Source organism: Leptodactylus fuscus, chromosome 5 (genome assembly GCF_031893055.1).
Source record: "Leptodactylus fuscus isolate aLepFus1 chromosome 5, aLepFus1.hap2, whole genome shotgun sequence".
NCBI lineage: Eukaryota > Metazoa > Chordata > Amphibia > Anura > Leptodactylidae > Leptodactylus > Leptodactylus fuscus.
Genome location: NC_134269.1, coordinates 174,731,267 through 174,755,328, shown reverse-complemented (window position 1 = coordinate 174,755,328; position 24,062 = coordinate 174,731,267). Strand labels below are relative to the sequence as shown.

The 24,062-nt window shown below is 40.2% G+C and overlaps 1 protein-coding gene across 1 annotated transcript in view; it reads right to left on the bottom strand.

The window, feature by feature from the left end:
• SLIT3 (slit guidance ligand 3) overlaps nucleotides 1-24,062 on the bottom strand; it is a 394,890-nt gene that overhangs the window by 124,718 nt on the left and 246,110 nt on the right. Inside the window, 1 exon segment of the mRNA XM_075274737.1 lies at nucleotides 15,986-16,057. Within this exon segment, the coding sequence (XP_075130838.1) occupies nucleotides 15,986-16,057 (72 nt within the window).

Sequence of the window (24,062 nt, the reverse complement as noted above, 5' to 3'; positions counted from 1 at the left end):
TACCTAGACAGTGGTTCTGTGAGATTACTGAAAAGGTCCAATAATATGATCACTTTGATCCAAGGTTTTTATACTGACTGCCAGATTGGAGTCAGGAGGGAATTTTTTCCCATGAAATGGGGCAATTGGCATGAGCCTCATGGTTTGTTTTTTTTGCCTTCCTCTGGATCAACACTGTAGGGGATTGTAGGGTTATAGGTTGGACTTGATGGACTGACGTCTCCATCTAACCTCATCTACTATGTAACTATATGTATATGTAGAATAACAGTCCCAGTTATATATGAGGATGTAAGCATCCAATGGAAAACTAACTTGTACTGATAAAATAAGGTTTCTATATACAGGGGAGTAACTTGAGGGTGCGCAGAGAGTGCAGTAGCACTGGGGCCCAGGAGTCTGACGCTAGGTTCACACCTGCGTTCAGCTGTCTGTTCTGTGGTTTCCGTCTTCTGCATGCCAGAAGACGGAAACCACAGACCGGGTCCGGCCGTGAGCGGCGGTGAGCGTTTTATGCTCTCCGCCACGAAACTGGTTTTTTTAATCCGGACACAGAGTACTGCATGTCCGACTCTGTGCGCTCACGGCCGGACAGCTTTCTCACCCATTCAAATGAATGGGTATGAAAGAGTCCTGCAGGTTTCCATCTCCTGCTCTGTTTTATGCAGGAAACGAAAACCTGAAATACGGAGTGCCGGGCGCAGATGTGAATGAGCCCTTAGGGGCCCATAAGCACTGACATCAGTATTGAGATTGCAGTTTCCATCTGGCCCATAAGCCAAATAGACCCACACATTACCCTAACCACACTAAGGTTGATTAAACTCCTTAGCAGCCGTAACCATTGCTATCAAGAGTTCGATATAGGGATGAGGTAGGGGACCCCGGACAAAAGACTGCACCAGGGCCCACAAAACTTTAGTTATGCCACTGTCTATATACATTGGTGAATATGATATTATAAATCTAGCTCAGTGATCTAGTAATGTTATGAATCTAGTTCAGTGTTACATCTAAAATACTAAAAGAATACTACAAAAAAATGTTATACAACTTTACAATGCTTAGTAGATATGCACATAAATATTTATGACTCAAAAATGTCAAAGAAACTTTTAACAAGGCCAACCAGCAAAATGCATCATGTAAGTGCCCACTGGCGGCAACATTGCTGGAAGACACGGCATAAGTAATACATTTCCTCTGCTAGTATGAGCATTATTCACAATAGTGACAATTTCTATAACGTCAGCATGTAATGTGGAAACTCAAGACCTCGCTTACAATATTACTTCAGATTTTCATTAGTCACCAAGTAAAATGTACACTTATGCAAAATGAAATATATCACTACAGATAGCATATGCTTCCTGGGATTTACTAAACTGGCCAAGCCTTTCAATATCTGTCCTTGTATATGTGTTGCAGAGTTTGTTGTGGACTTGTAGAGAAGAAATCTACATTGACGATCTACAGCAAAATAGATTAAGAAGCCGCATTGCAGGACCATATCCATGCCGAAATTATTTTGCAACATGTGGACAAGAATTGTTAAAATCGCATTAAGGGGGTGTTCACACTTGCACCCGGTGTCCGCCCTGTGCCACTCCGCGGGGTTTCCGTCCTCAGCCCTGAGAAATTGGGCAGGGGACGGCTTCCTAGCGGTGAGCTTTAAAACCCATTAATTTCAATGAGTTTTTAAAGGTAACCGCCAGTGTTCACCTGCGGCCTCTCCGCACAGAAACCGGTTTTTTTGGCTGGACACAGAGCTGGACATGCAGGACTTTGTGTTCAGCCAAAACCGGTTTCGCCGCAGAGAGGCTGCAGGCAGCGGTCACCCTTAAAAACCCATTCAAATGAGACGCTGGGGAGCTGTCCCCTGTCCAGTTTCTTGGGCTGAGAACAGAAACCCCGCGGACTGGCACAGGGTGGACACCGGGCACAAGTCTGAACGCCCCCTTACACTGCTACTATTGTAATACAGTTCAGATATTCAGCCTACCAGTCCAAAAAGGAAATCCGCAGAATTTTCGCTGTGTGTGAACAGCTAAGGCAGTTTACACCAGACTAATCTTCTGAAATGTGTCCAGGATTCGATAGTGGGAATTGTGACCACTATAGGAATGTATAATAGTATATATAGTTTTTAATAGGGTATACTGTATAGGGTATCAGGATGCTATCTCACGTGTTAGATGTAGAGATGAGTGACTACATGGGACGTCTCTCCCTATGGAGGAATTAGCAAATCGTGGTATTAGGCAATTTATTTCCAAGGGAACGGTATAATTCAGTATTTTCCCTCTGGTGGTGCTATAGGGGACCTGAGCATTCATCGCTCCTATATCATAGCTGATGGGTGTGGGTACACAGTCAGTACACAGTTATCACTTTATTGTCTTATCACAGAAGAGAGCCCCTTTAAAGCCGGGTTACACGGATTACAATCTATTAACACTGACTGCGTACCGGCACTTGTAACAATAGGTGGCCAGATTAATGAGCAAAAAGAGAAAAATGATTGTTCATACCTAAAAATATGAACAACCTCCCATGAGCGCAAGAAAGTGTATTGATTCATCCTTAGGCATAAATGAGAGAGCAATGTCAGTACTCGGTGACTTCTTGTAGGGCAACACGGCTGGGTGTAAGCTTTTAGCTGTACTTGGGTAAATCAATGACATTAGAACTTTCTCTAAGATTTATTTTAGGTGTTTTGCGTTCCTGGTGCCGGTAACCACAGGGTCAGTTCTTCTTCTTTCCTGAAATGCAGTTTTCAGCATACGCCTTCCATGTATTTATTAAACTATGTTTTACAGACGCGATTATGTAATCCAAGACATAAAGAATAACTAAAGCTGAATTGATTCTACAAGTTGTCTTGGCGACATTAAACAGAAAACATGTCATCTCCAAGATATTTATATAGAAAAGAATTTCTCCTATTCTGTACATAGTCGATGTACTTGTGTTGTATTTTTAGGCTGCCGTACACAGTTGGGTTCTGCATCAGGTTTCGATCAGGTTTTTGATGCGGTTTTAAGGCTAAAACCAAGATGGGATCAAAAAAGGAGGAAATGGACCTATCCTTAAAGGGATTGGCCGAATCTTTAATGTGGATAGGGGATAATGCAGTGATCGGTAGTGATGCCAACCAGGGTTCCTGGGACTCCCACCAATGACAAGAATAAGGTTTCTGTCCCTCTATGGAAGGCTGAACATATGCACCGCAGCTCCATTCATTCCCTATGAGACTGCTAGAGAATGCCAAGTCCAGTTTCAGCTATATCCGGTAGTGCTTTAGAGATTGAATGGAGTGGCGGTGCACATGCTTCATTCAGATAGAGATGAACAGGGGCGTAACTTGAGGGAGTGTAGTCACATCAGGGCCCAGTAGCTGTAGGGGGCCCATAAGCACTGGCATCAGTATTGAGATTGCAGCTTCCATCTGGCCCATAAGCTAAGGAGACCCACAGATTACCCCAACCACACTAAGGTTCAATAAACTCCTTAGCACCCATAACCATCACTATCAAGAATTCACTGTAGGGATGAGGTAGAAGGCCTCGGACAAAAGACTGCACCGGGGCCCACAAGACTTTAGTTACACCACTGAGCTGGAACCTCACCGATCAGCATATAATCTGCTAAGCTATGGTCACATTACGACTTGGGCCAACGCATTTCTGTCTCTTTATTATACACAATATTTTTGTTAAAGAACAACCCTGGGATTTTTTAAAGCTTTGCCTCCATTTGCAAAGCATATTATGTAGTTTAAGTCCTCATCTTACTCTGACTTTATTGCCAAATAGTCCGCCGATATTAGACATGATCCACACTGTGTCTAAATTCTGCAGCGTTTTCTGTACAGACTGGAAGTCTGTTTCTTCTGCATTATTATGAGACTCACAATGTCTTATAGGAATACATAGAGTGACTTCTGGTTCACACACAAGACACTGGAGGATTCAGATAGACAGTGGATCAAGTGTCATAGTGGTGGACCCAAAATGGAGTTGATAATTTGGGAATAAAGCGCCCATATAAGATAAATACTTATGCCACTTTTTACCTGATGTGCTTTACAATTGGAGATAATAACGTATTCCCGGAGTGCTTCCTTAATAAATGATCGTGCTTTGGACGAGCAACAGTGACAAGTAAAGACGCACATTCAGGTTTTGTTGATGTGTTATCTTAAGCCAAAACCAGGTGTCAACTGATAGATCAGAACCTAGAAAGGACAGACGGCACTTCTCCTGATTTTCAGTCCACTTCTGTTTTTTCTTCAAAACTGCATTAGAAAAACTGAACGTGTGTACGGACCCTTAGGCCAGGTTCACATAGGGTTTTTTGGTCCGGAAACTGAGGCAGGGGCTGCATCAGTTTCTGGACCAAAAAATGGGTAGCTGCGACTTGATGCCAGCGCAGTGCATCAGCATCCAGTCGCACACTACGCTCCGGATTAGGCCCAATGAATGAATGAAGGGTGTCTTCAGGTGGATTTGAGAGGCGAATGAGCATGAGCATGTCGCTTCTTTTTACCAGGAGCTGGAACAAACGGAGAAAAGAACTAACTGGCTCCCATTGATCTCAATGGGAGCTGTCTTTTTGGTTAGGATTTTGAGGCGAAATCGCCACAAAATCCTGATCAAAAAACTATGTGTGAACTCAGCCTTACTCAATAACTTTTCCTTTCTGAAGAACTGAAGAAACCTGTTACATTTTGTAATCATAAAAACAATACTGATTTATTCCAGAAAGGATCTGGATTAATACAAAGCACAAACTCCAGATCGCTAGCGTCCGCATTATACAGTAAGCACTTATTGTAATATTTATTTCGCCTGTTTATAATTGTAATGGTCAGTCAAGTAGTTCTTCAGCGTCGAGGATCCTTACAATGCTTTGTTGTAAGTGTAATGTCTTTATCTCCTGAATATTTTATTACCGCACAGTGGCATTAACTGCTAGAAACAGCCGTTCAACCAGCTTTTAGGCTTTCAAAGAACATGATTGGTAGGAACATGAAAAATATGATTTTCTTCCTAGGCCTGCTTCTCATCCAGTAATATGGAATTAAATATAGCTCAAGTACCATTCAAGAGCAGTGTGATCCCGACTAGGAACTGTTATTTGTAATCCTGATGGATGGTCAGTAACATCTTACAACTTATGTGCTGACATCTTCATCTATGAACCGCACATAATACACAATGCAGTCCTGGAAATTATATGTTCCTGTTAGGTGGTTTTATCCATTATTTCTATTGTTTTTAATCCTTCTGCATTCATTCATACTCATCGTAAACAAATGGAGCTATTTCCACTATGTCACACACATAAAAATGAATATTATCTCTGAAGCATACTATATACAGCTCACCATATACTGTAGGTGGGACAGCACGCACTTCAGAGTGTCATAAGGGTGAAACATGATGCAGTTATTATGGCATCTTCGAAAGTCTTTATTCTGTAGACCTAATCCTTTCTACTAGAGATGAGCGAACACTGTTCGGATCAGCCGATCCGAACAGCACGCACCCATAGAAATGAATGGAAGCACCTGTGACGCTGACTTTGCCGGCGTCCGGCGTCACAGGTGCTTCCATTCATTTCTATGGGTGCGTGCTGTTCGGATCGGCTGATCCAAACAGTGTTCGCTCATCTCTACTTTCTACCAAACCAAAGAATACAGTTGGATCACCAATGGACCAACAAAAATTCTGATCAACCTGCAATACAGCATGCAATAGGAGCCCCATATAATATGTAACCTCATGCTATGGCTATCATGCCATCATCAAAACCATGGAACTACGTATAGAATGTTATTAGGAAATCTAATCTAATGTTGAATCAGTTTGGGCAAAAAACACAAGGTTTATTAGTTTTTCCTAAATCAGTGACTGTGATAGTCTCCTTATAGTGCTACTTACAATAAGTAGGGGTTCCAGAGACGAGACCTTCACCAATTGGACATGTATGACATATCCTGTGAAAATGGATGTCTTTTGGATGAAAATACCCTCACTGAAACCCAAGGGGCCAAATACAATATTAATCTATAGAATAACACTTTCCAAATTTTTTATTTAGAAGTTTTAAAATATTTATACGTTTCTCTACACCACTTTTATTGTATTTTCCAGACTGGATTCATTATGATAGATCTTCACCATATATTATGCATACCTGCCATCTTCTTTAAGACCCTACTTCTAGAAGTCCACTTGATGCAATTAATTTCATAATATATATATATATATATATATATATATATATATATATATATATATAATATATATATCTTGTTGTAGTTGTTATAGCCAGCTATGATTAGAACTAAAGCAAATAGTCAGCTTTTCATTTGTTGCTATGTGCTCCTTCCTTTCAAGGATATTGCAGCACAGTTCACGTGACATCAGTGCTTCATGGTGCGTAATAAATAAAAATACGTATGCTCTGTCTCTAGGGCTTATGTATTATGTACAAAAGTCTTCCTGCATTGCTACAATTACAATGTATGGGAGACTATAGTGCTATAGTCCACTAAGCAGAGAGCTCACCTTTCTGGACTCAGAGTGCAGCACAGATCATAAGGAAAGAGTGCTGCAATATTTCTGACATTAATGTTTGCTTTTTGTGCTTGTTTATATGTATGTTGTTATTGTACTACAATCCGTTTTATGCTCTATACTGAGATATGATGATATCTCTATCTACAGTACTTGAGAAGCTTCTTGTGTCTTGTAATACCTCTACAGGTGCACTGAAGCCGTGGTCCTTAAGTTGTCACAGGAGATATTTCCTTCATTTTATTATGGTTTCTTCTTGCCTCAGCGGGAACTTTCACTCAAACACTACAAAAGCTGTGGTCTTGATGTACACCGCTTGGTATCGTGGCAAAAGAGAGCAACATGTATAAAAGGGAAGGGAGAATAGCCAAGGTCCTACTGCAGAGGGGTGGAGTCGTGACTACTATCTCAATGTATAGTAAAGTAGAAGCTCTCAACAGTAAGACATCTGTATTAAAAGCTACAAATTCACTTCCCAGTACACAAATAAACCAAGACCTTACTAAATAGAAGGAGATCTAGATAGAAGTTTCCTTTAACAATCTATCTTGCCACTCTCCACAAAGTTGCCACTATTTTACATCTAAATGTACTGTCAAACAATGATAACAGCTCTCCATCCTTGTAGCCTGAGTTTACTTGGGCACAACTATATACTACAATGGGAGTTCAATGTATTCTCGGTATCGGGACGATTTAGTAATGATTTTTTGGACAAAGAGGAAAATTATTTTTTACAGGACATTGAAAAGTTAGTTTCCAGATCAAACAAGTGTATTGAGGTTATGGGGAACTACATTGAAAAATAAAATTTACTCAGAATATTTGGCTTTTTCCTTCATGTCTATACCAAGAATATATTGAACTCTCCTCGTATGTATAAGAATGATAATGAAAAATAAATATGTATCTGTACGCTCCTTTAAGACATGTCTAAAAACTTATCAATTCTACTTCTGGTGGAATAGGATAATTCTCCATTTAGAACAGCTCTAGATCATATAACTTTTACTAATATTCCCATTATTCCTCCCACAAGGAAATGTACGGTAGACCTGCTTGGGCCATTTCTTTGTTACCTGAATATCGTTGGCTTTGTGTTTCGAAATAAAGCTAACTTCACATTTCTATGATCTCCTCCTAGCTCCCCTATGATAGCAAGAACAGTTCCAGATGTGTATTATGTAGTATATATAGAGGACTTAAGTTAAATTTTTATTTGTTATTTAACTTATAGCGTATCGTTCATTATTATCGTGTCACAACCATATTCCCTAGTTTTAAGTACATACATCTCCATGTTGTCTATCTTGGTTCCATTACATAATATAAGTTAGAAAACCTTAAAAGCCATCAAGTACACAAATACCAGCATTACTGTATCCCTAAATACCTTATACCCATTACTCATAAAGAAAAGCACAAATTTCAGCCACTTGCTATATACTTTAGCCATCTATGTTTTAAGCCCAACGTGTAAATTCAATTCTATATATTTAAGCCCAATATTCAATTCTATATATTTAAGCCCAATATTCATGCGTTTTACACAATACCATGAAACAACACTATTAGAAATACAGTATAATACAATTGCACCCAGATATATTCGTTTCTATGACATAAATTCATAAAGCATTGCTTAGAAATATACGTTTTTTCTGACAAGGTGAAAAAATTGTTTTCCAAGCGTTACCATTGTAAAATCCAGTTAAGTTCACGTTTCGTATAATTCTTGCTCTATATGAAGGACTTCCATTATATACCAAAATATACAGCTAACATATACTTACTCTCTGTGTTGAATAAACGCCATAAAAATTATATATTCCAAAATTTGCAAGAAATAGAAAAATCATCCCCGTATTTATCACACAACAAATTTTTATAAAAATCAATGGTATGATCAAAAATAACTCAAAATAGTTACAAAAATGAAATAGGAATTAAATGATCCAGGTTACTAAAATGCGATAAAAATTTAGGAAATTGTGGATTATATTAAAGATGAAACCAATCTACTAATAGCAACAAGCATAAGCATTAAAAGACAAGGCTATAGGATAAAAATGGTGAAGTGTTCACTTGTAATTGTATATGTTTTACTCACCAGAAGACTTGGCCATCTCTAAGATCTGCTTTTTAGCTGTGATCACTAGATCTTTTTATCTTGGTGCAATACGAGCTATTTTAGCTACTAGACTGGTCCTGGATAGGTCCATCGAGTATCACATGATGGTAAAAAATTTAAATACGGTTGGCGCATGACTGTATTTCTGCTGCATTATGACAATTTCTCGCAAACTGCTGGCTTTCTCGATTTTATGTGCCGAATTCCGAATAGTCGGGAATTCTTCTCAATGAGTTTGACTAAAAAGCAATAAACTTGATATACTCTAGTTTACATGGGGTGCACCAGTCAAGATCAAGACAAAGTTACGGTATGGAGCACACATTGGATATCACGATATATATAAGGACGATTAAGGTTTTCAATAATGGATTGTTCTAACAAATTATTTTTATATAAACGATTAAAAAAATAGGCTTAGTCATAGTTTGGTGCCCGACTCGAAGGTTGACCAGTCTTCTATAAAGCCAACTAAATGAAATAAAATCCCAACAAAAGCTTATACCATTCCGCATTGTCTACATTTGAAGAGCACCAACTTTACGCAACATGCCAGATATCTATTAGACACAATTTTAGTTCAATATCCGCAATGCACCAAAACAGTTCAAGAAGAGGGCGTCTACCGATCGCATGGCCGTAGCCGGCATGAGCAACAGATATTCAAGGTCATTATAGGACGTCATTCTTTGAATCATCTAGATTTTTCCAGTGATCAAAGCTACGACTCTAATGTGAATGGAGACGGAGTCAACCACACATTGTGTAAAGTCTATTGACAATTGGTTTATTACGGTGAACTAACCTGACCTTTGGAAGCCCCTATCTTCTAATGTTGTGAAAATACGCAAGATACTTTGGTTACTATATTATTTTTCATAACTTCTCCTAAAAATACATGTTTTCTTTGTTCTCTGGCGACGTGAAAACTAGGCTGCCTTTGTGTGCTATCAGTGGTACCATCTAGTCCTTACACTGCAGATTTGATCATATTACAGTCTTAATGAAAACAAATGAGGCCCACATAAAGCACGGCCATCTCTGCACACAGAATATGAAAATGGAAAATAGAAGATCTGGTTTCACCGTATTTTGACTGGAATCTCTTCTTCGAGAAATGAAATTGCAAAGACACAACAGACGTAAAAGTACAAGTTTTCCTGCCAAAGACCAAGCTTATTTTATTAGTACGTTACTATACCTTATTTAGTTGTGCTCTATAGAAGGGGACTAAGTGTACGTAGTGGTGTGCTTATGCTCCATTAGGCCATTTTGTATCGGTATTTGTAAGCTAAAACTAATAGACTCTACAGGGAGAACATATAATGGAAATATTTGCACCTCCTTTTTTGCGAGTTAGGCCCACTCCGTGTCTTGGCTTCCAAATACTAATGCCAAACACTAAACCAAATCAGACCATGTCAAGGTGGCCAATGATGGATTATCTTATCTTATTATACCTGACTACTAACCTTGCTAAAGCTTAAACACCATAACTTAGTAAAGAGGGAGCAGAGTGCTCTATTTTGATACCTATATTCTCATATTTTGGCGTTTTTGGTGATCAACTATAAGACAATGAGAGAACGGTAATGACAAATGCTAGACATTCAGTAGTAAGTACAGATGAGCGAGTACTGTTCGTATCAGCCGATCCGAACAGCACGCACGCATTGAAAAGAATGGACACGCACGCATTGAAATGAGCCGGCACGCGGGGGGTTAAGCGGCCGGCCGGCGTCAAAGCGGAAGTACCAGGTGCTTCCATTCATTTCAATGCGTGCGTGCTGTTCGGATCGGCTGATCCGAACAGTACTCGCTCATCTCTAGTAGTAAGCCCATTACCCCAACTCAGTGACTCAGACTAGAAATGTAGACATGTCAATATAGTCCAAGTAAAGGATTTGGGTCAGTGCAAAATTCCCTTCTCTACCTTAACATTAATCTATGTATACTCTACTTTTAACGTACGCCATGATATTGGCTAGGGCACTGTTCAGCTCAGCATTTATAGACATAGCACTTGCATATGGTTATTATCATAACCATAGAAAATAATTATCAAAAAAATAAGTTTATTCTTCTATGATAAATAGAAGGAGCAGTAAATTATTTGAGAAGCAGTAACCCAAAAAATGTCACTGTTTTTTTTGGAAAGTCGCCCTGTTTTTACCACAATGTTCTTGGAATGAAGAAGTCTAAGGGTTCCATTGTAAGAAAGTTTTTGTCAAAGACAGGAGTATAATTTCTATTATGGAATGGGATTATGATTCACCCAACATAGAGAGATGTTCCTACGTATGCTGAGTAGACCACGAATGAAGAAGCCCCAATGGTGCTGAAAATACCATATAGTAAATTCATTAAACATGGTCTGTCCTATTTATTCATTGTAGATCACTGGTATATATTATTAGTTTATTTATGTGGACTTTTAAGAGCCACTTATATAATATTCTATACACCCCACTAGCTTTGGCTTGGATGATAAAAATCGGAATACCGCATTGGCACATCCATGCTCAAAATGACCTCATTGCCATTGCAGAGTCTGCATACGTGACCGGTATACAAAGCCATTGGCCGCACCCTTCTCTTAGCTATAGAAGAAAAGGTTATGGCTGCAGTAACATAACCCACCAATCCTCTGCCATGAGATTTAGGGTAACTTTGACTTGCTTTGCTTTAAAATGTTTTTCGCTATATACCACATCAGTTCGTAAAAGCGAGGTCCAAGCCCCGAGACCCAAACTGATCCTAAGAAAGGGGTGTCCCTATTTTATGGGTGACAGATGGCAATGGGTGCATTTTCATTCTTATCCTAAATGAATGGGACACGGGGCAAAAAAATAAGTGAAGGTGGTCTTTTTGAGATACAATTAATGCTAGTAATGTGACAACCCCCTACGTTATTTTGACCTCTACAATATAAACGGGTGAAAATTCTATTGCTGTGAAATGTTCTATTACTATATAGATCACAAAAACTAATATATATATATATATATATATATATATATATATATATATATGCTTTACCACTTTTGTTTTATGTTTTTGTTCACATTTTATTGAATGCCAGGGGTCTGCTGGTTGGTGTCACTATCATGTTCATGGTATAGTTTACATACACTTATGCTGTAAACATGGAGGATACTCTACTTTAGGACCTGAAAAGGTATCCTACCAATTTCTACACCCAATACCCAATTGTGTGTGTCATCTTATACCTAAAATAGAATAACAGTAGGATACCAAGCTATTTCCTATTCCTATGTAATATATGGAATCATGTTACGTTCAGGTAAATTATCTGACTGGTGACAATAGAAATGCACAATCCCACTTGAGGAACATTTTACCAAGTAGCTAGCAAAATAAAATCCAGAGTTCTAAAGTTTTAGTTGTTAATGTTCTTATAGGAACATGGCCAACCTTAGGCTTTGTATTACCCAGGCCAAGAGATAAGTATACTAATGCTAAATCTGAGTGTTATATAGTAGTATTGACTTTGTGATGGTGCAGCATCTAAAGGCCTCAAGTAACAAGAAATGTCATGTCCCAAGGATAGTAAATTGAGTCGCGTGGTTTCTTAAAGAACATCTAGGATCTTATAAAAGACCACCCTTCCATATAGAAATGCCCATACATACTCACAGTCTAACTCAAAACCTAAAAATTTTGGTGTGACTGCAGTTAGCCTGAAAACTGAAGTATTGCCCCACGCGGTACTAACAGGGATCCAGAAAGCTTACATATGGCACCAGACCTGCTTCCTCTGTTACTACTCGTACATGGCTTGCGGCACAGTACATTCTGGTCACCAGTGATTTTCTTTTCCTGACTTACAAAATAATGGCGCTGCAGGGTGAAAACTATATATGAAGCATTTACCTGAATCTCCACCAGAATAGGATGCTGTCCATATTGTAAGTACTGCACTGTTCTTCTATTGTCTCATGGACAGCTATATCTAAATACAGCAAAAAAGTAGATCTGACCATCTTATATATTAAGACAATGAAACCTTTATGAAGTCACTTCTTAAATTGAAATGTCTAGTTACATATGGGATTGCAACATGGGCACTGCTGTTGCGGATTTCTTTGTCAAGCATTTGTGTGCCCATATTGTTGTACCCTATGTAACTATTAGCAATATTGCACTCTAAGACGCGACATAATAAAGGTTTCATGGATTTACTTTTTTGCTGTTTGTTTCACCATGCCTTATGCGGGTACGGGGAGAAAGGACTTCACCAAACAACTACCTATATCTTAGCTTCATTGGATCCTTACGAGTGTGACATGGAAGGCTAAGGAATACTGGCCATAACAGTATTCAACCTGCATTATTAGGCCTTGAGTCATTCAGCCTTTTCCATGGCTCATACTCTAGCACAACCCAAATGTTACGGGAAGCCCAGACCATTCTTATGGAAAACCACTAATAACACACCATGATAGGAACACACATTGTTCTGCATGAGTAATACAGCTGCATTGACTGTCCTGTTACATCTGTATATGATTATTACTTTCCTTTCTTAAGAAATATATTTGCTTTACAGGCAACAGGTATGAGCAGTGTTCCATAATATAGGATTGTCCCATCCTAGAACATCTAGTGGAGAATACTGAAGTTCCAAAAGATGGAGCCGGGTTGAGCATGGCTTAGTTCTCGAAATCTAACAAAAATACCTGTTGAGACTTTCATATAAAACCGTAGGTATACAGATGTGCACTAGGGCCCCACAGAAGCCTTTTTACACTGTAATAGCGCCCTTATGAACTGAGGGATTGTATGCATCTGTAGTATCGTTGTTTGTATAGGGTCTAGTACTGAAATACTTTTGATGTATTTTTAAAGAATTTAAGTCTTAAAATATCTTAATTTTTTTGCATAAACCAGAACTCATCATTTTATCTTGTAAAACAATGGTTACGAAAATCTGATATATTAGCAATAACTAATGATATCCAATCAAACCCGGGCAAGATCAGGTCATGAACATCGCCAGGTACAATAGACAATCCAGGAGTAGATGGTTTTCTAATCACTGTTCTATGCTAAGGCCTTGCTGAATACATCATTTCAATATCAATTGAGTTGTGCACTGGGATAAGTTTGGCCTTGGTAAGACAACAGAGAGAGAGAGAGATGAATTTTTCAGGATAACAATTGAAAACTTTACATTAATGCTAATCCATCCTTTAGGAGACAGCATAGGGGATCATGGCTGTAAAGCTGGAGATCACAACCAATGTATGTCAAAAATACAAAAAATTCAAGTCATTTTTAGACACTTTTAAATGACTAGAATTGATTTCCCTTGATCACAATGTATTAAAACTGACTGTCACCTGCACACAACCTCCATATAGGTCATTAGTGGGTTATCTTGTTATCAATTTTTTTTATTTTTTATTTTTTTTATATTGTAATTTACCTAATCACAGTAGAATCAGTTTATCCCCATTGATTTTCACTGTATGATAAGCGTATCCTGGCCCTGACACTTTTAGTACCAGCTTTAGAGGGCACTACACACGTCACCTATATAATACAGGGCACTACACGTCACTTATATAATACAGGGCACTATACACGTCACCTATATAATACAGGGCACTACACACGTCACCTATATAATACAGGGCACTACATGTCACCTGTATAATACAGGGCACTATACACGTCACCTATATAATACAGGGCACTACATGTCACCTGTATAATACAGGGCACTATACACGTCACCTATATAATACAGGGCACTACATGTCACCTGTATAATACAGGGCACTATACACGTCACCTATATAATACAGCCTACTATCCATCACTCGCCTACTGAAATCAATGTGTTTATGACCACATGCCTATACTACAGATACAACTCTATTGGTTCTCCGCCTGTTTTGAATTTTCTAAGACTTGCAATTGATTTTCTCTGCAAGGATGTGTTAGATATTTTTAGCTTTTTTTTTCCATAGGAAAACAGCCTGATGTGTTACAGCAATGTCTGCGTTCTTTTATTACAATTATGATTATACTGTCACACTCCACTGGTAAAGTGCATTTTATTTCTACCCGATGCCTATTATGAACATTATAGTCTGTTCCTGACAATGGATAGTAAAGCAGCCTGCATATCTTTAGAGGCACACAATGTAGATATAGTATCCAGAATGTAACACATCAGTAATATCCGACACTGGAAATGAAATGAAAAGAGGTAGATTTAGGGGATCTCATTACTGTGTGATGTCCCTTAAACATTAACCCTTTATGAATACAGTCAGTCATAATAGCGATGTAAATTAAATATATTACCAATAAAAAGAGTTATTATAAGTTATTGTAAGTGTGATTATTATTATTATTATTATTAGTTATGTGTGCTTATTATTATTAGCTATTAAGAATAATATACAGTACAGAATAATAATACAGTCTATCCACAATTCATTCTTACAATAAGCTGGCCTACATCAATGTATTTCTGCCTCTGCTCATATATTTGGTGACCATATATCATTGTGCCACATGCTTGGCATCATGGCCTCTGGGTAACCTCTTCACGTGTCTATGTGAGGCCTTGCCAGTTCATTTGTACTACAGAGTTCACTACCCATTCTCAGCTTGCACATGCCCACTACCGCATACAACATGGACATCCACAGAAAAAATGACAAAATAGTTGAACTCAGAATCGAGAATAGATTTCAGCGATTCTGTCCATCTTCAAGAGACTGCATTTTCTCAGGTGGGCATTTTAGGGGACAAGGTTGCATGCTGAACCCTACAGATGTGTCTGCTAATATTCCATACACATGGTGAATGCATGCAAGCTGTTATGTATGGACAAGAACACATGCATTGTGACAAGATCTCCAGTGCTGTGTCTGCGTGAGGAACATGACGGACCTATTAACTCATTCAGGGACCCAAGGAAAGGTTATCTGCATTACATGTGCTGCTCAGATGCATCAGCTCAGTCCGGCGTCCCAATATGCCACAGTACAGGCTCATTGAGAGCATCAGAAGGGAAATCCTCCGCCGTGGCTTAATTAGCAGTAACCCCACTCTGTGGGAGGCGAGAAAATTCACTTTCACTGGTTGCAACACTTTGAGCAGGGCACAGGGACAGGCAGGAGGCACACAGACAGGTTTTTCTCTCTCGCTCGCTCGTTCAGCACTGCAGCATGAAAGGATGTGAACACACGTACATACAGACAAGACAAGAAATCACAAGAAGTCAACTCACAGAATCTCCAAGTCACGCAGCGCTCGAAAGACTCCATCTTCAATGCAGCTAATCTGGTTGTTGTCCAGTTGCCTGTAGAAAGGAAGGAAAAGTCAAAAGGATGGCTGGGTAACAAAGCTGCCTTAGAGAACCAGGGTCCAGGCTTTCTTGTCACTAAGGTGTCCCTCCACCCCCTTTGCAGTCTACGCTCGTCACCCAGGAGGAGACTCATTTGTAGAGTGCTGCTCTCTCGGTTGATACGGACTGTCTGAGAGAGCTGCACACACTAGAACACACTCAAGTCTGTCAGGTCTCCGTAAATATTAATTGAACATTTTTTTAAAGGCAGAAGGGAGTAATTTCATTACATTATGGCATCCAATCCATTACAGGCTTTTACAATCATGTCACTGCAACAATTTCATTAAGCTAAAGGCCCGTAAATCATGTGAGGTCACTTTGCTGCCCTCAGCGACCTCCCACAATCCTTCCCCCCCCCCCCCCATCTTTACTGGAAGTTGCGGTCCTCTGTCCTGACACAGTAGTAAATTTCAGCCTTTATCTGCACAAGAGCTGCACTGGTGTCTGGGGAATAGACCAATACCGAATTAGACTCCACTAATCTAATTTTATAGTCTTTTATTATTCTAAGCAGCACATGTCTGTGGTGGTTCAGAGCCTCGGCGAATTGTTCTCGGTCCCATCTGGGGAGTCCGTCCTTTTGAATCATCATTGAATGAAATATTTGGAAGTGGATTTGGTGTAAGTAGCATTGACTGCTGCCACAGGCTCACCATTATGGAAATTCGCTGAAAACTACAAATCAAAAGTCATTTCCATACTAAAGAAGCTTCATTGACATATTATACGCCTAAGTGGCAGCGTGCACTTACACTGATGAAAAAGAAAGTCCTGGTGTACACAATGTGACCAACTAAAGGAACTCTTATAGGTTTACTGTATTGCTGAATCAGCCCTATTTACAAGTTAGTATACGGTATATCTTGTATGTAAGCGTTATTAGGGATACAAAACAGCAACAGCCTAGGATACAGAAGCATCTATATTATCCACATTATAGTCGTAGTGTGGTCATTTAATGTATAATACAATATGGGGTGCTTAACATTATCAAAGGGACTTTGCAGGCCAACTGGAAAACCCAGGGAGCATTAGTTAACAAAGCTGCCCTATTCCCCCATTCAATCTCATGCCCACACTGTCTGGGCCAGAAGTAAAGTACATGAGTTGCTAATATGTCATCAGTACCCAACACGAGCCGCTAATATGTCATCAGTACCCGACATGAGCTGCTGATATGTCATCCATACCAGACATGAGTTGCTAATATGTCATCAGTACCCGACATGAACTGCTAATTTGTCAACAGTACCCGACATGAGCCGCTTATATGTCATCAGTACCAGACATGAGTCGCTAATATGTCATCAGTACCCGACACGAGTCGCTAATATGTCATCAGTACCCAACATGAGCCGCTAATATGTCATCAGTACCCAACATGAACTGCTAATTTGTCAACAGTACCCGACATGAGCCGCTTATATGTCATCAGTACCAGACATGAGTCGCTAATATGTCATCAGTACCCGACATGAGCCGCTGATATGTCATCAGTACCCGACATGAGCCGCTGATATGTCATCAGTACCCGACATGAGCCGCTAATATGTCATCAGTACCCAACATGAGCCGCTAATATGTCATCAGTACCCGACATGAGCCGCTGATATGTCATCAGTACCCGACATGAGCCGCTGATATATCATCAGTACCCGACATGAGCCGCTGATATGTCATCAGTACCCGACATGAGCCGCTGATATGTCATCAGTACTCGACATGAGCCGCTGATATGTCATCAGTACCCGACATGAGCCGCTGATATGTCATCAGTACCCGACATGAGCCGCTGATATGTCATCAGTACCCGACATGAGCCGCTGATATGTCATCAGTACCCGACATGAGCCGCTGATATGTCATCAGTACCCGACATGAGCCGCTGATACGTCCTCAGTACCCGACATGAGCCGCTAATATGTCATCAGTACCTGACATGAGCCGCTGATATGTCATCAGTACCCGACATGAGCCGCTGATATGTCATCAGTACCCAACATAAGCTGCCTTACTTCCAGCCCATCCAATGTCAGCATGGAATGGAAGAAGGACCTAACCCTGGAACAGAGAATTAGAGGTAGGGGTCCGGAATAGGAGAGTATAATTCTCTTCTCTTTTTGCCCATTCCAGGTCTCTCTTTGGTTTTCCAGTTTGCCACGACTTGAAAGTTTCAGCTTAGCATAATGTAGTAGGACGCTCATACATCCTTGTGTTAGTGGCTAGAGGTACATGATCCAGTTGACTGCTAAGTTTTGGCCGCCATGTAGACATGCTGCTTGAAACAACTGCAAATCTGGGAGAAGCGCAATAATTATCAATAAATCGTAAGCATTTGCAGAAGCCGGGGTACAACCTTTGACTTTTTTTTTCTCTTTCATGAAAAAAACTCCGTACATTTGGAAGAAACTTCCTAAAAAAAAAAAAAAGGCACAACTGTTTTTTTCACAAAAGTGGTGCTGTTTTGGAGAATGCCCATTTGCTCCAAAAAGTTGTGTTAAAAAAATTTCACTTTTCCATTTTTTGTAGTGGTCCAACACATGAACACCACACCAATCAACTAATCCTGCTGCCTCCAGAAGCCACTGGGCTACACATAGGACCAAAAGCAGCTCTGCTCCTCATAATAGTATCAGAGCTGCAGTACCCCAACACCACCACTATACAGCAGGAGGAGCCTGTAGCTCTGGTTCTTCTCTGCAGCTTCTGACACTTGGAGGAAGCCATATCAGCTGATTAGTGAATCTTTTGGCAATGTCATCAATATCGAAACACAATGGGGGGGGGGAGAACCCCTTTAAGCCTTTAAGTACAATGTTATCAAACTAATTTATGATTGCTATATAGAGGTAAAAGGTAACCAGTAGAGATGAGCGAGTGGTATTCGATCAAGTAGGTATTCAAACGAATACTACGGTATTCGAAATACTCGTACTCGTTCGAATACTACCGCTATTCGCAGTAAAGATTTGATTCAGAACCAGCGTTGATTTGCCGAATGCTATACACTGTAAAGCATTCGGCCAATCAACGCTGGTTCTGCAGCAGGCTCGTCCTTGCTAGTCGGGAGAGCTGGCAGCTTGTGTTCATGCGGGAACTGACTTTTTCTCATAGGAATGCACTGACCAGCGTTCATTGGCCGAATGCTATACAGTGTACAGCATTCGGCCAATCAACGCTGGTTCTGCCAGAGGCTCGTCTGTGATGAGGCGGAGTCTAAGAGCGGACCACAATGGAGACTGCTGTGGTCCAATCTTAGACTCCGCCTCCTCACAAACGAGCCTCCGGCAGAACCAGTGGTGATTGGCTGAATGCTGTACACTGGCCAATTGTAATAGCAGTATTAAAACTGTATTCACGGTATGTCCATTACTATACCAGTGGTTTACATGGGATAGGTGCGGTGATAGACTCCTTTTAAGCCATAATGCTATTTAATGTTTAGAAAGAAGACGTTTTCTCTTGGCCTTATAACCCTTCATCTTTCCCCCATCTCATTCAATCCCCCTACTTGACCTGTCAATCATAGTTGATGGCTTCTTTCTCTCACTAGTCTCACATCCGTGATTCTGCTTTGGTTTTCAAGCTACATATTCAAACTCTTCTACGTGTTGCCATATACTGTACAACATCTTTTATATCTGTTCCTTCCTCGCCCCCAAAGTTTACAAAAATTCTATTCCATGCTCTTATCACCCATCTAGACTACTACAACATCCTTCACTGTGGCCTCCCAGCTAATTCTCTTGCTCCCCTCCAATCCACTGCACAATTACTCCACCTCTTCCCTTCTTATTCATTAGCCTCTCCCCTCTCCTAATCCCAACCAACCACCTTCAAGATTTCTCATGCATACCCTTCATAATGTTGAACTCACTACCCTGACAATCACAACTTTCAAGCGTACTTCTGCAGTAGCATACAACACACAGTAACCCCACTGCTGCTCTGCCGTCACACGAGCAACCTCATCTTTTGGGGAAAATTCATTGTTACCTCTACAGATGATACTGAGGTGCAAATCTAACGCAAGACACTTTCTTGTGCCAAACATGCACCACAAACCTCGAACCACACCCTGCCCGCCACATTGTGCGAATGTGGCCGTAACAAGACAGGACACCTTGGGCCGACTGATTTATTATAAGTCACCGCGGTTTTCTGGCAAAGCCCCTTGTTAGATTCCCGATCCCCATGCCAGTCAGGCCATTTATTAAGACTGGCATACACCAGCCTAATACATTTGCCTCATTGTGTCCACTTACCTTTACCTATAGATTGTAAGTCTATGAGCAGGGATCTATTTCCTGCTTGTATCAGACGAGTCATATTGTTAGTTTTGTGTGGTTTTTTATACTTGTATTTGTACTATGTATGTAAACCCCTTCACAAATGTACAGCACTATAGAAATAATGGCACTATATATAAAAATAAAACCACTTCTGTATTTTGGGCCAGTTTTTGTTAAATAATGACAGAGTGCAGTATGTCATGTGTTGTTTTTCATCTGTGCTATATTTTCCCAATGTCCTTCGCCATAAAACCATTGAATTCAAAGAGGGTGATATTTTTGTTTTCCCCACATCTCTATATATAGGTCACTTTCGCACGGTCAGTAATTCGTAGAAGTAGCCAAAATCAGTACCTGTGGAACCTGCACAGGGAATAAGCATCGCAGAAAGATTTGTACCTGTTCTGTGCTTTATACAAGTATGTACTCCTGGTTTTACAAATACTGATTCCAGAGAACATTCGGTACAGACCAGACACATACTTTTATACAGAAGATTTTACAATTTTTAACTACACTTTTTAAAATCCCAAAATGTTAATAATTCTACTTTATTTCTGCAAAAGACTATTGGATTTATTTTTTCAAATCTACATTTAAGTCTCCTCTATCTTGTCTTTCTTTCAGAAAATGCCCTTTGCTTCTTCCTTTTTAGTCTTAACTAAACAAATGACAATAACTGATACCGCCCTCTAATTCTCTTACAGAGACTTCCCTTTATCCTTGTCATTGTGCTCTGACCTTTGATTTGACATCAGCAGCACCACCAGTTCTTCTAAATCTAATTCCTCTATAGCAAGCCTCTTAGCAGAGGACACACCTGCTGCAGAATGGCCAAAATAAGGGAACAAATGGTGGGAATAAGGGCCCCTTCACACGGAGTTTACGCTCCGTCTATTCTGTTTACGTTCGGTGTAATCTGTACATTTTACACGTGTAAAAATACACGTGTAAAATGTAGTTAGCCATTGAGTTCAATGGCATGTTCGTATAACACACGTCTGCCCGTGAGTGTCTTCTGGTCTCTGCAGCAAAACCGTTTTTTTTTTTTAACCAGACACAAAGTCCTGCATGTCCGACTTTGTATCCGGTTAAAAAAAATGATTTCACCGCAGAGAGCAGAAGACACTCACGGGCAGACACTTTGCAAACCCATTAAAATGAATGGGTTTGAAAACTGACTGCTGGTTTCTGTCTCTGGTCCAGATTCTCGAGCAGAAGACGGAAACCTGAAAGCGGAGACCGGGCGCAAGTGTGAACCCGCCCTGATTAGTCAATGGGTGTCTGTTCAAAAAACTGACTGTCCCTTTTTAAACAAACTTTTTTTTTTCTTACCCCTTCTTCATTCGCAGAGGGAAAATCGGATTGCAAAATGGACAAAAATTGATTGCTATCCATTATAATCCGTTTTCCATAGACCTCAATGTTTAAAACAAACGGATTGGTTGCTTTCAGTCTGGAATCCTGATTTTCAGTACGTAGACAAAGTCATGCAAGTTCTAAAATTCTCTCTGCACAAAAAAAAACGGAAATCAGACGGAAATGGCACACACTGATACATGCGGATTACTTTTAAAACCCATTGAAATCAAAGGGTTTTAATTCGGACAGTTCAAAATCAGTGTTTGAAGATTTCAAATACTGATTTCGAATGGATTTGCCGAACGCAAATATGAAGCGGGCCTAAGATGCATTTTTTTCCCCCAAAATGAGTTGAGTGTAAATGTACTACACTCAGATAAGTGAAGGGGAGCTATGATATGTAATGCAATATAGAATCCAAGGGTTGGAAAGTCTTAGGGTATGTTCACACAGAGTTTTTTGGCAGCAGATTTTGATGAGGAATCCGCCTCAAAATTCGCCTGCCAAAACGGCTCCCATTGACTTTATTTGATTTCAATGGGAGCTGCTCGCTTCTTTTTTCCGCTAGCTAGTAGCAAAAAAAGAAGTGAGATGACCTATCAGACTCAGCCGCGGTGTCAGTGGTGCGAGACTCCCTCCCGATTAGGCCCATTGATTCGGGCCTAATCCGGAGCAGGATGCTGCAACCGGATGCCGAGCACTGTATCGGCATTCTGTTGTGGCTAGCCTCACGGTATGTTCACACACGGAATCCATTTTCCGTCATGTGAACATACCCTTACTCCAAAATTTGGCATTGGTTATATAGTAGTTAATGGAGAGGATAAGTGGATATCCCCTTACTCAGTCCAAGGATAATAAACTGAGTCTTTCGGCTATATAACGCATGCTAAACCCCATGTTGGAGGCATTAAAAGCATCTCACAGATACGTTCACTTTCCAAAATTTTTACAGTATTCCACAGAAAAAGACATCCCCCAATGCCCAGTAGAGGTGCTCACATCTTCCTTGGGATTCCATATATTTACACTTTGGGGTATGAATAGACCCCACAGTATAATAATGGGTAATGGGTGGCAAATCCAAGTGCATGGTTAACCTATACCCAAAATGTTTGCAAAATCTGTTTACAAGATCTGTTTAATCTTGTTACGTTCCAGTTCAAGTGTCAGAATGCGAGGTGCCTTTTCATATTGGCATGCCATTTTGAAGCTTAAAGTGAGTGTCAACAGAACCCAACCCATTTTGGAGACGACTCATTTAATAGAGGGCATCCACTCACTAGCCAATTCATTTTTACACGTAATGGCTATTGGGGGTTTCTGGCATAAAGGAGTGATAGTTTGGCACTCATTTGATATAAAGCCCTTTCTTGCTCCAAATGTGTGCCTTGTTCTGTGCCAGTCTCACCACACTGTGTGAATGTGAGAGGGGCAGGGCAGAAAGTGCCATTCTGGGGCATGGGTGTGCGTCTGATTTGAGAAGAAGCTGAATAAATATATTGCTCCCTGCGTCATTTGGTGCCTATATTAAGAGTGGCGTACAAAATGCTGTTGTTTTTGTGTAACATCTCTGCCTGTTCTGGTCTCTGCGCCGCCCTCTGCTCGCAACTTCAGGCGCAGGAGGCGTGTGCAGTTTGATAACTTGCTTAGAGTTTTTGGTTGCATTGTCTGAACACCGTACTATTCCTTCACCTTGTTAATTGATTTTCCACCACACCCGTCGCCTTCATCTTCAATTCCCTCTGCTCCTCTAAGAGTTAAGTTTTGTTTTGCCCTGTTATTGACAGCCTACCTTCCTGTCAGGTTCAGGGCGGATTCTTCCTCCCTATTTATTCTTGGCTCACATTCACTTTTATGCTTGCTATTGCTTTGTGCGTGCTGGCTTTTTCTCTTACTGTTTATTCTTGTATTCTGATTCTTGAACTCTAGCTTTCCCTATTGACTATTCTTTTGGACTACCATTTGACACTGCATTGCTCGACTTTTACCGAACCCTGGCTTGCTGACTTCCCTTTGTTGTTGTTATCTTGTCTGCGTTTTTTGTGTCACATATATAGGAAGGGATCGTCTCCAAGTTGTCGCCTATCAGTTAGGATAGGACTGGCAAGTAGGAAGGGACAGTGGGGGGTTTCAAACCAGGGCTCACTGTCTCTTGTACCCCTTCCTGCAGGGTTCAGCAGCTACTGGGGAAATGTCCTGCAATTGCCTAACAGTTTGATTTTTATCACATACATATTCCTGTAAATTACACAAATGTGTAACACTGTTCAAGAAATTATTGGGTAAAACTATGATATTAG